The 12,649-nt window shown below is 60.0% G+C and overlaps 3 protein-coding genes across 27 annotated transcripts in view; 2 read left to right on the top strand and 1 right to left on the bottom strand.

Moving 5' to 3' along the window:
• EPB41 (erythrocyte membrane protein band 4.1) overlaps nucleotides 1-3,278 on the top strand; it is a 159,786-nt gene extending 156,508 nt beyond the window's left edge. For all 24 annotated transcript variants that reach the window (XM_081586323.1, XM_081586319.1, XM_081586314.1 and 21 more), the window contains one exon: nucleotides 263-3,278. The gene's annotated coding sequence lies outside the window, so the exon portion shown is untranslated. The remainder of the gene's footprint in view (nucleotides 1-262) is intronic.
• On the bottom strand, nucleotides 2,677-7,111 carry TMEM200B (transmembrane protein 200B). The gene is made up of 2 exons (XM_081586332.1): nucleotides 7,059-7,111; nucleotides 2,677-5,068 (listed from the first exon to the last, which is right to left on the bottom strand). Exon 2 carries the CDS (start codon nucleotides 5,046-5,048, stop codon nucleotides 4,125-4,127), a length of 924 nt encoding a protein of 307 aa, XP_081442458.1. The 5' UTR covers nucleotides 5,049-5,068; nucleotides 7,059-7,111; the 3' UTR covers nucleotides 2,677-4,124.
• On the top strand, nucleotides 4,970-12,077 carry LOC145543747 (uncharacterized). Of its 2 annotated transcripts, XM_081586333.1 has the most exons (3): nucleotides 4,970-5,449; nucleotides 5,659-7,302; nucleotides 7,434-12,077. In XM_081586333.1, exon 3 carries the CDS (start codon nucleotides 8,383-8,385, stop codon nucleotides 9,190-9,192), a length of 810 nt encoding a protein of 269 aa, XP_081442459.1. In that variant the 5' UTR covers nucleotides 4,970-5,449; nucleotides 5,659-7,302; nucleotides 7,434-8,382; the 3' UTR covers nucleotides 9,193-12,077. The 2 variants fall into 2 exon arrangements, 1 of the variants encoding a protein (XP_081442459.1); XR_014081010.1 differs by lacking the exon at nucleotides 4,970-5,449 and having other exon boundaries at nucleotides 7,242-11,271; nucleotides 11,488-12,077.
• Nucleotides 12,078-12,649: the final 572 nt, after the last annotated feature.

Genomic DNA, 12,649 nt, shown 5'->3' with positions numbered 1-12,649 from the left:
AGGAGAGAGATGGCTGAAGCCCTGGGGCCAGACTAGAGGGTTGGAAGCAGGGTAGCTGACTTTTGGGGAGCCAGGGTTCCAGATAAATCCTTGCCTAAAACTAGTTTACAAATAATCTGAAGAAGCCATCAGTCACCAGGTAGGACAGGGCCCTGTAAAGCCGCTCAGGCCCTGATTGTCACCTGTGGCCTCAAGAACTTGGCAGGGGACGGGGAGGTCTCCTTTGCAAGATTTTAAAAGTTTGCTTCTTTCTTCCCTCTAGGAACTCTCTCACCCTCTCCCCCCAACCCCCAACCCCCTGCCCGTCTGCTATCCCAGAGAAAAACCAGCGGAATGATAAAGAAGCTAACCAGCAATATAGTTAGACTTCAGACTTTTAAGATGATTGATTCTAAACCACCAGAAAATCAATTTCTTTTTCTATTTGGAGTTTATACCAGGAAAGTCTTCTAGACATCACTGATCGTTTTGAATACCTTTTTCTATATTGTGATACCAGAAATTGTGCAACTTTCCACTCTATGGACTGTTTTTAAAGAGCTTTTTTTTTTGTTTTTAATGGGGTGGTTTGGAACTCCTTCAGACCAGCCTCTCCCCACTTACACTGACAGGGTCCATAGCATTCTGGAAATCCTTCAATGACACTGTCAGCTGTTTTGGGGGAACAAAGCCAGCTTAATGGGGCCTCCCCGATCCTCCTAGTCTGTACTCTGTAGACAACTGCAGAAACTTCATAAACCAGCCCTTCCTCGGAGCCAGTGATGTCACTTTACCAGAATGTCAGGCAGGGCAGCTGCCCCAAGGCGCAGACCCTAGGAGAGCGCCCCCGTCCCTTTGCTGAGGCAGAGACTCTGCTCAGAATGTAGTGCTGTTTTCCTTCCTCTCCCCCGCTCTTTCTCTTTGGAGCCTCTTTAGATCAAAGACATAAGACGTTGCTTCAGACATATCTAATACTGTGAACGTTTGAACGTGTCCGTGGCCTTCACCTTCCCGCCCTCCCTCCCCTCTTACCTCATCAGAAGCAGTGGCTCAGCTAAGAGCTCCCCCCCACCTCCCATCTCAGGAGACCAAAACTCACGGGAAAACAGGCACTTTGGGCCAGAAGCACTGTCGGCACATTTTTACTGGTGATGTAGACAAAGAAAGTTGATGAGATTTTTATTTTTTTTTTTAAGGTTTTCTGGTTCTGGGAATGTGCCCTTGACAGGGGGCATGGTAGGGTTTACCTCAGTCGGATCTGCTCGGACATATTTCCAGGAGACCATCCCTGGGCCTCTCTCTCTAATCCTAGGGTGACAGGGAGTGTAACCCAGCAGGCGATTGTGGTCCTTGACCTTACTCCTCACCATCGGCACCTGCCTGCAGATTATCCTTTCTGGAGCAGGGGAATGGCTTTCACGGGCCTCCCTCCCCACAAAACCCCCCTTGACAAAAGGGCACAAACACCAGCTCCACCCATTCCCACTTGCCATCTGAGGTCTGTCCGGTTTTGTGGCTTGATTTTTGTGGGGGGTTTAGGGTTTCTTTTTGTTTGTTTTTGAAAATGAGGAACTGATGTCCCCAGTTCCACTATTCCTGGTAAAGATTTTGGGGGGGTGCATTTTCATTCAGTAGGCCTTCTCTAATCTTCCAGCTCACTTCCCACAGACAGATCTGCCTGCACGGTCTTAGAATCCTAAGTCTAGGACAGAAGGTCAGCTTCCTGAGGGGTCACACCCAGCCGTCGTTGGGGGCTCCAGGGTGGTGAGCAGAGACGGCTACAAGCCTCTGCTCCCCGCAGTGGGACCCAGCAGCACATGCCTGGAATCCACTGGCTGAACTTTGTCTCGACAAACGCAGTTGGTTTGAACTGATCTCACGTGTGTGTGTTTTTCTCTGCGTACTTCCTTGAGACTGTTATTAACCCACAGGTAGCACGCTCTCTGGGCAGGGACAGGGAGGAGCTCAGGTAGGATGTGTGACTGGCCATGGGGGAAGGAGAGCGGCCTGTCTCAGGGACAGACTCACAGCCTGGGAGCGTAGGTCTGGAGCGGTGGGGCTTTCCGGGCGGTGCCCAAGCCAGGGCTTTGTGGCCCAGAGCGGTGGCAAGGTAGGAAATCCAGCTCACATCAAGCAGGTGTGCCCGGTGAGCTCGCTTGCCAGTGGCCAGCGCTGCTGCGTGGAAGAGCTGCAGGAGCCCAGAGCTGACACCTGTGGAATGGAGATGGGCAAAGGAAGAGGGCAGGGCACGTGCATCAGGAATCTGGTGCCCTTATATCCCGTGATACTCGCTCCGAGTGGCTGCTTTCACAGCCCAGGACCACACATTGGGGGCCTGAACTTCCCCTCGGTCTGTCACCAGCTCGCTTCACTTCTCCCTGCTTCCCTGACTATAAACTAGACCAGAAGATCTCCAATGCCCTGCCACCACTGAGAAGCCATGATACTACGGATAAGCCCACGTGAGGGGTGTCGTTCCAAGCCTCTTTCACCTTCCTCCCTCTCTGGTTACTGAACTTGGGGTTTGGCAATTGTTTGAATTTTTTTTTTTCTTCCTGCAATTGTGTGCGTGTGTGCGTGAGAAGAAAAACAGACTGTCCAGGTGGAAACGGTGAAGAGGGCAGAAGAGTTCATTTTCAGGGTCAACAACTTGGCAGCCGTTTTCCTAAAGTGACTCAGACACACCACAGTAACAACTCTCGCTGCAATTTGATTTTTATTCCACTTGAGAAATAAAGATTTCCTCCAAGCCACGTGAGGTCTCTGTCACCCACCCACCCACAAACCTGGACCTGAATTTATCAGCTGAGGGCCCACAGAGCCTGGCTGCAGGGACCTGGCAGGGAATCTTTGCCCGCCTCTAGTCCCCACTGTGTGTTCTTTGGGGCAGCTAAGGGTGGCGAGGCAACAGTCCACCTTTGGAAATGGAGCCAGAGCTATGACCTGCCCAACACCAAGGAATGCTCATGGGAAATATCTGCCCAGTATCTCAGCCCCGGGCTGGCTGGTTTTACAAACCTCTCTCAAATGTTTTATTTTGGTGACAAAAATGAAGGAGCTTTGTAAATTAAAAAAAAAAAAATTATGAATCATATCAAGTAGTTGTTTACATTTCTCGACAAAATAGGAAACTATGGCAGCCGAATCAAATTGGCAAAAACCTTAGATTAAATAGGCAATATTCAGGTCTGCCATCTTGGCCTTTTGTAGTGAGAGAAGTGGTAGTAGTGTTTAGATACTGTTTGGTCTTGCTTCTTGTATTGCATTTTTCAATAAACTTTAAAAAAAAAAAAAAAAAACTGACTCTGTGAGGATTGATCAACTTTTAAAGTTCTCTTCCCCTACCAGTAACTTAGGAAAAACATCGGTCAGGGAGCCCCAAATCCAAGCCATTTTCTAAAGCTATCCACCTGACCAAAAGGGTGCTTCGACATATAAAAGGATTTCTGAGAACTGGCAAATGCTTTTTGCTACCTGGAGAAAGATTTCATGGCATGGGCCACACGACAAAGGAGAGAAGGGAGCTTCCCAGACCTGTTTGGGGAGGGGCCAAACCCTAGTGGGGAGGCATTGGCAGTAGTGTAGCCCTTACCGGGATGTACCCAGCATGGCTGAGGGAGAAAGAGGTTTAGGTGGTGGGAGTTAAAGGCTCAGTCCCAGATGGCAGTGGAAGGTCTCAAATCTACCGCATTGCCCATCTTCCCAGAGACCCAAACCCCAGCGCCAGTGCCACCTTGGAGGGAGCCTGTCCCAGCCTGTAACATCACAACCTACCTTCTAGGTCTGAGGATCCTCGCCCACCACTTGGGGTTTGCCAAGACACCCACCAGATGCATCCTCTGGACCTCCAGCCCCCTCAGGTACCTGTCCAGGGCTAAGGCCACTTTTGGAGGCTGAAGGAACTCCTGGGGCTGAGTCATGCTGGTCTCGAGTCCACATTAAAACACATCCCCTCTAGCTTTTTGAACCCTTGTGCAGTTGGCATTTCTTTGCCGACATGCAAATCAGGAGGCCTTGGCAGCTGCTGGAGCCAGAGCATCCATCCCCCGGCTGGGATGTGACTGAAACCTCTACTAGACATCAGGACTCCTAGCGCTGTACCACGGTCCACGCTGCAGCCTCACAGCAGGCTGTGCCCCTGCTCCTCAGACCCGGGCCCCCAAGTCTCCTCCTGCTCCCAACTTGGCATATCCCCCCAGACTGAGGCGGTCCAGCCGTGGCCAGCTTCGGTGAGCACAGTCCCGAGCCGCTGGGGCCCCCAGCAGCAGCTCTCCGAGGCCCAGATCCAAAGACTTGGAATGTTCGATGCAGGAGCCAGAGGGCTGCACGGTGATGATCACATGGCCGGCCTGGGGCCGCGGACCCCAGGGTGGGTGCAATCCTGAGCCCTTCAACGGGTAGCTGTTAAGCAGGGCAGGTAACCCCAAGCGAGGATTAGCTGGCTCTGAACGCAGACTCCGCACTGACGGGACGGGTGAGGTACCCCGACGAGGGGACAGGTCCCAGCTTTCTGGTTCCACGCAGCCTACAGCTCGAGGAGTCCTGGGGCCGGGGCTGGGGAGGAGCGCGCAGTCCCACCCCGGGCCGTCCGGGGGCCGCAGCGCCTGAGCCCGCAGCACCCCCTGGCGAAGCCGTCGTGTCTCCAGGTCGCGGTTCTCGTAGAGCAGCGTGTTGGCACAGATGAACACGAACAGGCCGACGCCCATGACTACCGGCCCAAGGAGTCTCAGCCGCTCGTGAGGGCCGTGAGCTCGGCCTGCGCCGCGACCCTCGCGCCGCAGCTCGCTCAGGGGAGGCGCGCTGGCGTTCGCAGCGCGGGGTCCCGGGACTCCGACGCGGTGCGGCCAGTAGCCGGCCACCGCGATGCCCATGCCCACCAGGACCACGAGCGCCCCCAGCGCCGCGAACGCCCCCGACGGCGAGCGTAGCCGCAGCCGCGCCCGCACCCGCAGGGGCTCAGGAGGGGAGCGCGCGCGCCGGCGGCGGCCCAGGCGGCGGCCCAGGCGCGAGACGCGGCCCTCGGGGCTCCTCCGCACCTCCCCGCAGTCTCCGGGGCTCCCGGCCGTCATCTCGCCGCCGTCTGGGCGCTCTGCGGAGAGAAGGGGGGAGGCAGGGACTGAACCGACGGGCCTACGGTCGGAGCCCCAGGTCGGGGGCCCCAGTCCGGGAGGGAAGATGGGGCCGCCTCGCCCAGGACGCTTGGAGATCCCTGGCGGCCACCCCCGGATTTTCCCCGGCTGCTAGGCGGGGAGCCGCCCCCGCTCGGGTTTTCCGCAGCGGAGCTCCGAGCCAGGGACGCGCGGCAGAAGCCGGAGTTGGCCGGGTCCGCGGGCGGAGACGAGGGAGGGGGGCGCGGGCTGCTCCTTGGCGCATCCTCGGCTGCGGGGCTCCGGCCGCCGGCGCCCTCTTGGCCAGCTTGCGGGTCCCGGGCCCGGGGAGGCGTGGGGCCCCCGGCAGCGGCGTCTGCAGGGTAAGTCCCGCCCGCGATCGAGCTCACTCACCCCCGCACGTGGCTGCACCATATAGTAAAGGAGGGAGGGGGCAGTTGGCCGCCCGGGTCCTCCGGGGTCGCTCGCGGGTCCCCCTTCCCCCTACTGCGCTTCATGTACCGCAGCGGAGGAAGGTGGGGGGGGGGGTGTCACGGACTCCAGCCTCTTCCTGCCCGCCCCCTCCTTCCAGACCTCCTCAGTCAGCACTGAAGCTGCAGCAAGACAGACTTGAGCTAGACTCCGAGAAGACCGTTCAGACCAAAACCAGCGGCAGACTTTGCGCAGGATTTCTTGAAACTCCGCGTAGAGCCCCCTTCCCCTCCTCCAGCCGCCCGTCTACGGCCCGGGCAGGAAGCAGGGGGCCGCGGGTGCCAGGCTCCGGGCCTTGCCGGTGAGCTCCTCTCCTGGCTCTCCCGTCGGCCCAGGCAACACTGTTCCCCCAGGTTGCAGCGTTTCCAATTCGGGCTCCTCCGGATGAATCATCCCCCTTTCCCGCCGCCTGGCCTCCTTTCCGGCCTCCTCCGCCCGAGGCCTTAGTGGCCCGCGTCCCGGCCAGAGCAGCAACGCCCTTGCACCCAGGGTCTGGGCCGCCCGGTGTAAGCCCTTCCCAGCTGCTGGTGCGGCCCGGCCTGCGGCCTGAGGGAGTGAATCCGGGCCGGACGGGAGTAGCCGGGATACGTGTGATGTAGCCCCCACGAAAGACAGGGTGTGGGAGAAAACGGTGCCCCGGCCCAGGAGCTCCGGGCCCCGCAGGAGAGGAGGGTTAGGACTTCGCTGTCCAGTGGTGCGTCCTGACTGCCCCAGTCTGGTTTCCCAATAGCTGCACTGCTGGAATCCGTAGCCGAGGCCCCAAGAAGGAGGCCTTGTTACCCTTCTCTCTCCCCATCCGCACCCCAAAGCTCAAAGCAGGACATCCCATCCCTGCCTCCAACAGGAGCGCTGAAGGCCCAGGCCCTAGCATGGAGCCCGGCGTCTTCCGCGTCCAAGGCCTGGGGTTCACAGAGGGAAACTGCGGCCCAGAGAGGCGGGCGGGTCTGCTGGGGTCACACGCCACGCAGGACGTGGGGGTCCACATGGGACCCAACCCCGGGCACTTCTCGGCACAGCCCTGGGAGCGTCCTGGGGGGAGGCGAGGCCCGTTCCCCGCCTGGTCTCTGAGTATGGAGCCCTTTCCCCAGCCCCAAACTGGAAAAATGAGCACCCCCGCCCCAGCCCAGAGCTGGCGCCCCGTTCCAACTCCCGAGCCCCCCGCGGGTCCCAGTGGGGAGGGAAGGAAACGGAGGCCTGCCGAGAGAGGGATGGGGACAAGCTCAGACACTGAGATTCTGGAGGGCGAGTCGACGCTGGGGACCCCGGGAGAGGCAGCAACTTGGAGCCACAGTCCGAAGGTCCCTGGTCGCAGGAAGTTGCCGGGGGCCGGATTGCTAACACTCCGGGGTCCCGCCTCCGCGCGCGTCCACACTCCTGCCGCGGGAAAAAAGCGAACCCCGCTCCCGCCCCTCCAGCCCCCAGGGCCTTTCTGGAGGGGGAGACCGAACAAAAAGTTGGGGAAAGTGGAGGGGCTAACCCCAGGCCCCTAGTTTCGCTCACCTGGCGCTCAGAGCCGGAGTGTGTCCGGGTCCGAGTCCGCACGCCTGGGCTCCAGTCCTGCCGCGGTCTCCGCGGACTCTTGGCGCCCGGCCCCGCCCCCTGGTCCGGCCCCGCCCCCTGGTCCGGCCCCGGCCCCGCCCCGCCCACCGGGAGCCCAGGGGCCTGTTCGGCCAGTGTCCAGCCAGTGCGCGGCCCGGCCCCACGGCTGGAAGGAGGCAGCGATCCTCAAGGCCAAGGCTCGAAGGTAAGCGCTGTGTGCGCGCCCGGTAACTCGGAGGATCGGAGGGCCCCAAGTCCCCGGCTGACGTCTTTCAGGAAGCCTGGGAGGGTGCCCTCCCCACGTGGGAAGACTGAGACCCCTGCCTCGCCCCGCAGCCGCAGCGAGCAGACCCAGGATTGAAGCCGCACGCCCTCCCCTGCCTCGCACAGTCCGTCCCTTCCAGGCGCCCAGGAGAGGACCCTCGGGCAACTGATAGCCCACAGGTGCCAAGCGCCGTCCGGGGAGCTTCCCGAGGAGGCGGCCAGAGATCCCGCTCCGCCCGACCCTACTATCTGAACCTTCCTGCATGTGAACCTCACAGTCTTCACCTGTAAAATGGGCGTGAAGGTCTCTGCTTCGCAAGATGCCGAGGGGTGAAAATCCGGCGTTAAGGGCGGGGCACACTAGAGGGGCACAGCCCGGGGTACGCCCCCGAGCGCTCGGAAGAGGAATCACTTTGTTGTTGTTTAGTTGCTAAGTCGTGTCCGACTCTTTGGGACCCCCGTGGACTGTAGCCCGCCAGGCTCCTCTGTCCATGGGATTCTCTAGGCAGGAATACTGGAGTGGGTTGCCATGCCCTGCTCCAATCACGTTGGCGGGGAGGGTAAATAGAGAAGAACCGGATTCTCAGAGCCGAGGGACTCGGTTGGAGCGTCGCCGGCCTCACTAGCCTCCCCAAAGAGGATGCTACCCAGCGGGAGTGGGGAGGCGGTGCTCGTCTCAAATCAGGAGGCGGGTTCGGAAATCCGCGGCGCCCCCCGCGAACCGGCCCAAAGGGGGCTGCCCGGCCTTCGTGTCCCGCCCGCCCCCAGAGGCAAGAATGTGGCGCGGAGCCAGGGGGTCGGCCGGCAGCCCAGTTTCCATGATGCGGGGGGCGGACTCGGAGGAGGAGGGGGCGAGGAGGTGCGGGCAGATTGCCAGCCTCCGCGCAGGCCGCCCCCCCACCGCACTCCCGCAGCCCAGTCAGGGCCCCTCGGGAGGAATTTCCGGCCTGGGATTGATTATAACCCGCCCCTCCCCCCGGTCGCCGAGACCCCCCGGCCCGCGGGGCGCTCGTGAAGGGGGATGGGCGGTAATGAGACCCGGCTGTGCGCCTGGGGGCCAGGAGGGGGAACTCGGGCCACCCCCCCCCCGCAAGCCCGCTGCCGGGTCCCGGAGCCACACTGCACAACTGGGCCTCGAACCCAGGCTGCGGTCCTCTGGCTCGGCAGGGGAGACCAGGGATGGCGTAGGTGTCCCGGAAGCCGCCTCGCCCCGCCACCGGCGACCGAGCATCCTTGGGAGAGACCGAGGCCACCGCAGGGGGCGGGGCCTCTCCCGGTGGGCCGACCGCGCGGAGGCCGGGGTCCCCGAGGAGGCCGCAAGTGGGTGAGGCCGAGCCTCGGCCCCCAGAACCGCATCTCTGCGGGTCGGAGACCACCTTACTGCCGCCCGCGTGGGCCGCGAGGCTGCTGCGGCCAGAGCTCGCGTCTGGGCTGTGGCCTGCGCTCTACTGGGGCCGCAGCCTCCTTCCTGCCTCCTCCGGCTTCTTGCTCCGCTGGAGGACCTTTCCTCTCGCCATCGGTCCGCTCCTCACACACGGGCCCCACCTCCGCCCTCTCCGCGTTTCCCCAAGCCCCACCCGACTGCACTGCCCCTCCCGGCTCACTGGGTCACCAACTCCAGAGGTCAACCCGGGGCTTCCCGGGCCTCGTCCTGCTGCCCCGCCTGCCCTGCCGTTTACCACCTGCTCCTGCCACCTTCTGCCCTCCCCAGTGTTGGGGCTTCTTCCATCCTGGGCCACAAGAGGACCCCGGCTTCCAGCAGCCAGCCATCTGCCTGGACCACGGGAAGCAGTCGGTTCCTGCTCTTTCCTTCTCTTCACTTTCTGAATGACCCCATCACCCACCCTAAGGCCAGATACTTCAGGGGTGGTCACCTGGGGCGCCTTCCTTTTCCCCATTCTGTCTATCCATCAAGCCCCTGTGGACCCTGGTCCAGGTATCTTGAATTCGCGTCCCAGTGCCCCTGTCCTGCTGCAGGCCTGGCCTCGCTCTTCCGCAGATGGGCACCAAGCATCTTTCTGCTAAGGATCAGATGAACCCAGGTCTCAGAGCTGGGTGAATCTGAACTCCTCACTCACTCCCTGCTTCAACACCTCAGGGGCTCCCCAGGTTTTTTCCAAGTGTAGTTTGTGTGCTGTGTGCTAAGTCGCTTCAGTGGTGTCCGACTCTTTGCAACCCTGTGGACTATAGCCCGCCAGGCTTCTCTGTCCATGGGATTTTCCAGGCAAGAATACTGGAGTCAAGTTTAGATCCCTCTTCCTTCCACAAACCAGCCCTACCCCTCTCACTCCTGCCACCAGGGTACCTGAGCTTGTTTCTATCCCCAAATCCTCTGTGTTCTGGCCTCCTGAGCTTGGCACGTGCCTTGCCCCTGTCTGGAGCTCCTACGCCCCTGGTCGTTCCTTTGCCTCCTACTCATCCTTCAGACCTTCGCTGGGCTTCCCCGGGGGCCCCCAGCCCAGCCCAGCCTGTCCTCTACCCTCCTGTTACTCTCCCCCCGCCCCCACCACCTACACACACACAGAAGGCTCCCTGCAGCAGCAGTGAGCACAGATGAATTGAAATCAGTGTTTGGGAACTCAGTCTATTTCCTGTCTGTGTCCCTTGTGGCCATGAGCTCTGAGGGGCAGGACTCGGCCTGTCTTGCTCACCCCTGTGCCCAGCTCAGTGCCTGCCCACCACTGGCCCTCAACTGGCCTGTCTCCCCCACCTCTGGGCCCCCTCCTAATTTCTACCCCTGGGGCCCATTTCAGGCAACAGGAGGTGAAAAAAAACAACAATAACTCTGTTTCCCTATCTGTAAAAAAAGCAGGGAGTAATACTCCCAGTGTTGTTTTGAAGATTAGAGTCCACGTGCTCAGCACCTGGCACAAAGCAGACATCCACTGAACAGCTGCTCCCCCTTTGCCCATGAGCGTCAGGCCCCGAAGACAGTGTTTGTGGGTCGGAGAAACTTTCTCTGGTCATTTGGGGTGGCTGGGGAGAAAAGGGCCCCTCTTCCTGGACTCAACCCCTTTCAATTCTCTTGAGGGCTCGGGGAGGTCAATATTGTGCCCACTTTACAGATGAGGCTCAGAGAGGCAAAGAGACCTGCCCACAGACACTCAATCAGACTGACTGGTGCCCTCCAACCTTCCACAGAGGGAAGTCCATTGATGGTTTAGCCCTGTGGGTGTGTAGGTATGTAGACAGCCAGTGTCTCAATATTAGGGCACTGATCTCTTCTAGAATGTGCCCTGGCCTTGTGTGACCTGGACCCCTCCACTTCTGAACCAGGAGGGGCCTGGGTGAGCTGTCCCTAAGGACCGCGGTGGTCTGCATGCTGCCCTGAGCCTTCTCTGTGAAGGCAGAGAAACAGATACGGTGACCCTGAGGTCCCTGCCTAACTGAGAACTCCAGGTGCTTTCCAGAAGCCACCATGGGGAGGAAGTGGCTGTTGCCGCCTGCATGTCCCAGCCCCACCCTGGGGCCACACAGCCTCAGGACCTGGAAATCCAACTTCTCTCATCTTCATTTTTAGGAACAGCGCATCTGCCTGGGGCTTGTCTGCCCTGGATTTCTTGCCCGAGCCCCAGAGGTTTCTAAAACCTTCACAGCCCTGTGCCAGTGGGCTCCCCACCCCCACCCCTCAACGGAACCACAGCCTCAACCAAGACTTCAGAGCCCTGGTTCAGATGCAAGCCTGGCTCTGAAACCAAGACTTCAGAGCCCTGGTTCAGATGCAAGCCTGGCTCTGAAACCAAGACTTCAGAGCTCTGGTTCAGAGTGGAAGCCTGGCTCTGAGCCCCAGGTTTGATTATGCTGCTCCGTCATTTGCTGGGTGCCCTCGGCCAGGTCACAGCCCCTGCCTGTGTAACGTGACCTTCCTCGGGAGGAAAGGGCTGGTGTGCCCATTCAGTGAGAACTGATGGTAAGTAGAGTCCAGAAGCCCAGTCCTGAAGCCCCCTGTTACAAGGATGGAGACCAATGGCCCCAGAGGGGTGGGGCCTCGACCAGGGTGACCTGGCTGGTAAATAGCGAGCTGGGCCTCAAGCCCCAGAGTCACAGGTCCCACTGGGGCTCAAGGCCTTAGAGGGCTCTGGGATATGGACCCCAAAGCCGTCTCCTTCCACCCTTCTCCTTCCAGCTGGGCAAGCTGGGCTTCTCACCAGGTGTCTTGGGGCCATAGGCAGAACCAGCTCCCCATCTCCACTGCCCTCTGCAGTCCTGAGAAGAGCTGAGGTGACACTGGAAGGGCAGGGAGAAGAGACCCTCCCCCCGGGGGGGGGGCGGACAGAATGAAGCCAACCTCCTACCTGTGCCCCTAGACAGAGAAACAACAGCAGGAATACCACCATCGCGCCAAGCTCCCCTGCTGTCGGGCCCTTCATACCTGTTACCTTCCTAAGTGTGCCACGCAGCTGTGAGAGGGAGGCATCGTCATCACCTCTTGTCACACATACAGAGACAGGGACAGTGAGGTCCAGGTTTGCCTGTGGTCGGTCACACAGCCGGTCGGTGGCACATCTGGGGACCGGATTTAACCACGATGTTACACACCCTCCCACTAGTCCCGTGACTGCGGCCTAATCAGCTCCCTGCTTTCTGCCTCTGTTCCCTCATCTGCAAAGTGGGGACAATGGCTGGAATGACCCCAAAGGGATACGATGAGGATGGAGGCCCACGCTAGAGTTCTTCTGTCCTTTAGCTGGTTCTTACACCAATAAAATGTGAAGCTGAGGCTAGCGATTGTGTCTCCTTAACCACCTCCTCTGGGCTGGCTGTTGGGGACCAGAGAGGCGTCAGCCCTGGGCCCCATCCAGATGCTTCGGGTGGGAGTGGTAAAAAGACCAGCCACCAAAAGTTGAGGAAGCAGCAGCTGACCCCATGTCGGGGGCAGGCAGCAGGGAGGACTTCATAGAGGAGGAGTCCTCCTGCTGGATCTCAGGGTCAGAGTAGTTTTCCGGCTGCAGAGTGGGGAGACATTCCAGGCGAGCAGGCAGGCAACCTGGAGGTATGGGTGGGGGTCACGTGCTAGACGGGAGCAGAGGATGGCATGAAAGGGGGTCAGGGCCAGATGACAGAGCACCTCTAACAGGAGACTCAGAATCTGGGGCTCAACCCCCTGGCACTGTGAGCCCTTGGAGGTCTGAAAACAGAGGAGAGGCTGGATCCCTGTGTACCTGGGGAAGGACTTGACAGACTGTCAGTGTGAAACCTGAATTGTTTTTGAGAGCACGTGAGGGCAGTGGCATGATACGGAGCTGGGGCTGACCCAGGAGCAGGTGGGGAAACTTACCACCCGCAGA

The sequence above is a fragment of the Giraffa tippelskirchi genome, chromosome 3 (assembly GCF_054371585.1).
Source record: "Giraffa tippelskirchi isolate mGirTip1 chromosome 3, T2T-mGirTip1v1.2.pri, whole genome shotgun sequence".
Taxonomy (NCBI): domain Eukaryota; kingdom Metazoa; phylum Chordata; class Mammalia; order Artiodactyla; family Giraffidae; genus Giraffa; species Giraffa tippelskirchi.
Note: the sequence above shows the minus strand (reverse complement) of the source record. Positions and strands in the feature narration are given on the sequence as shown.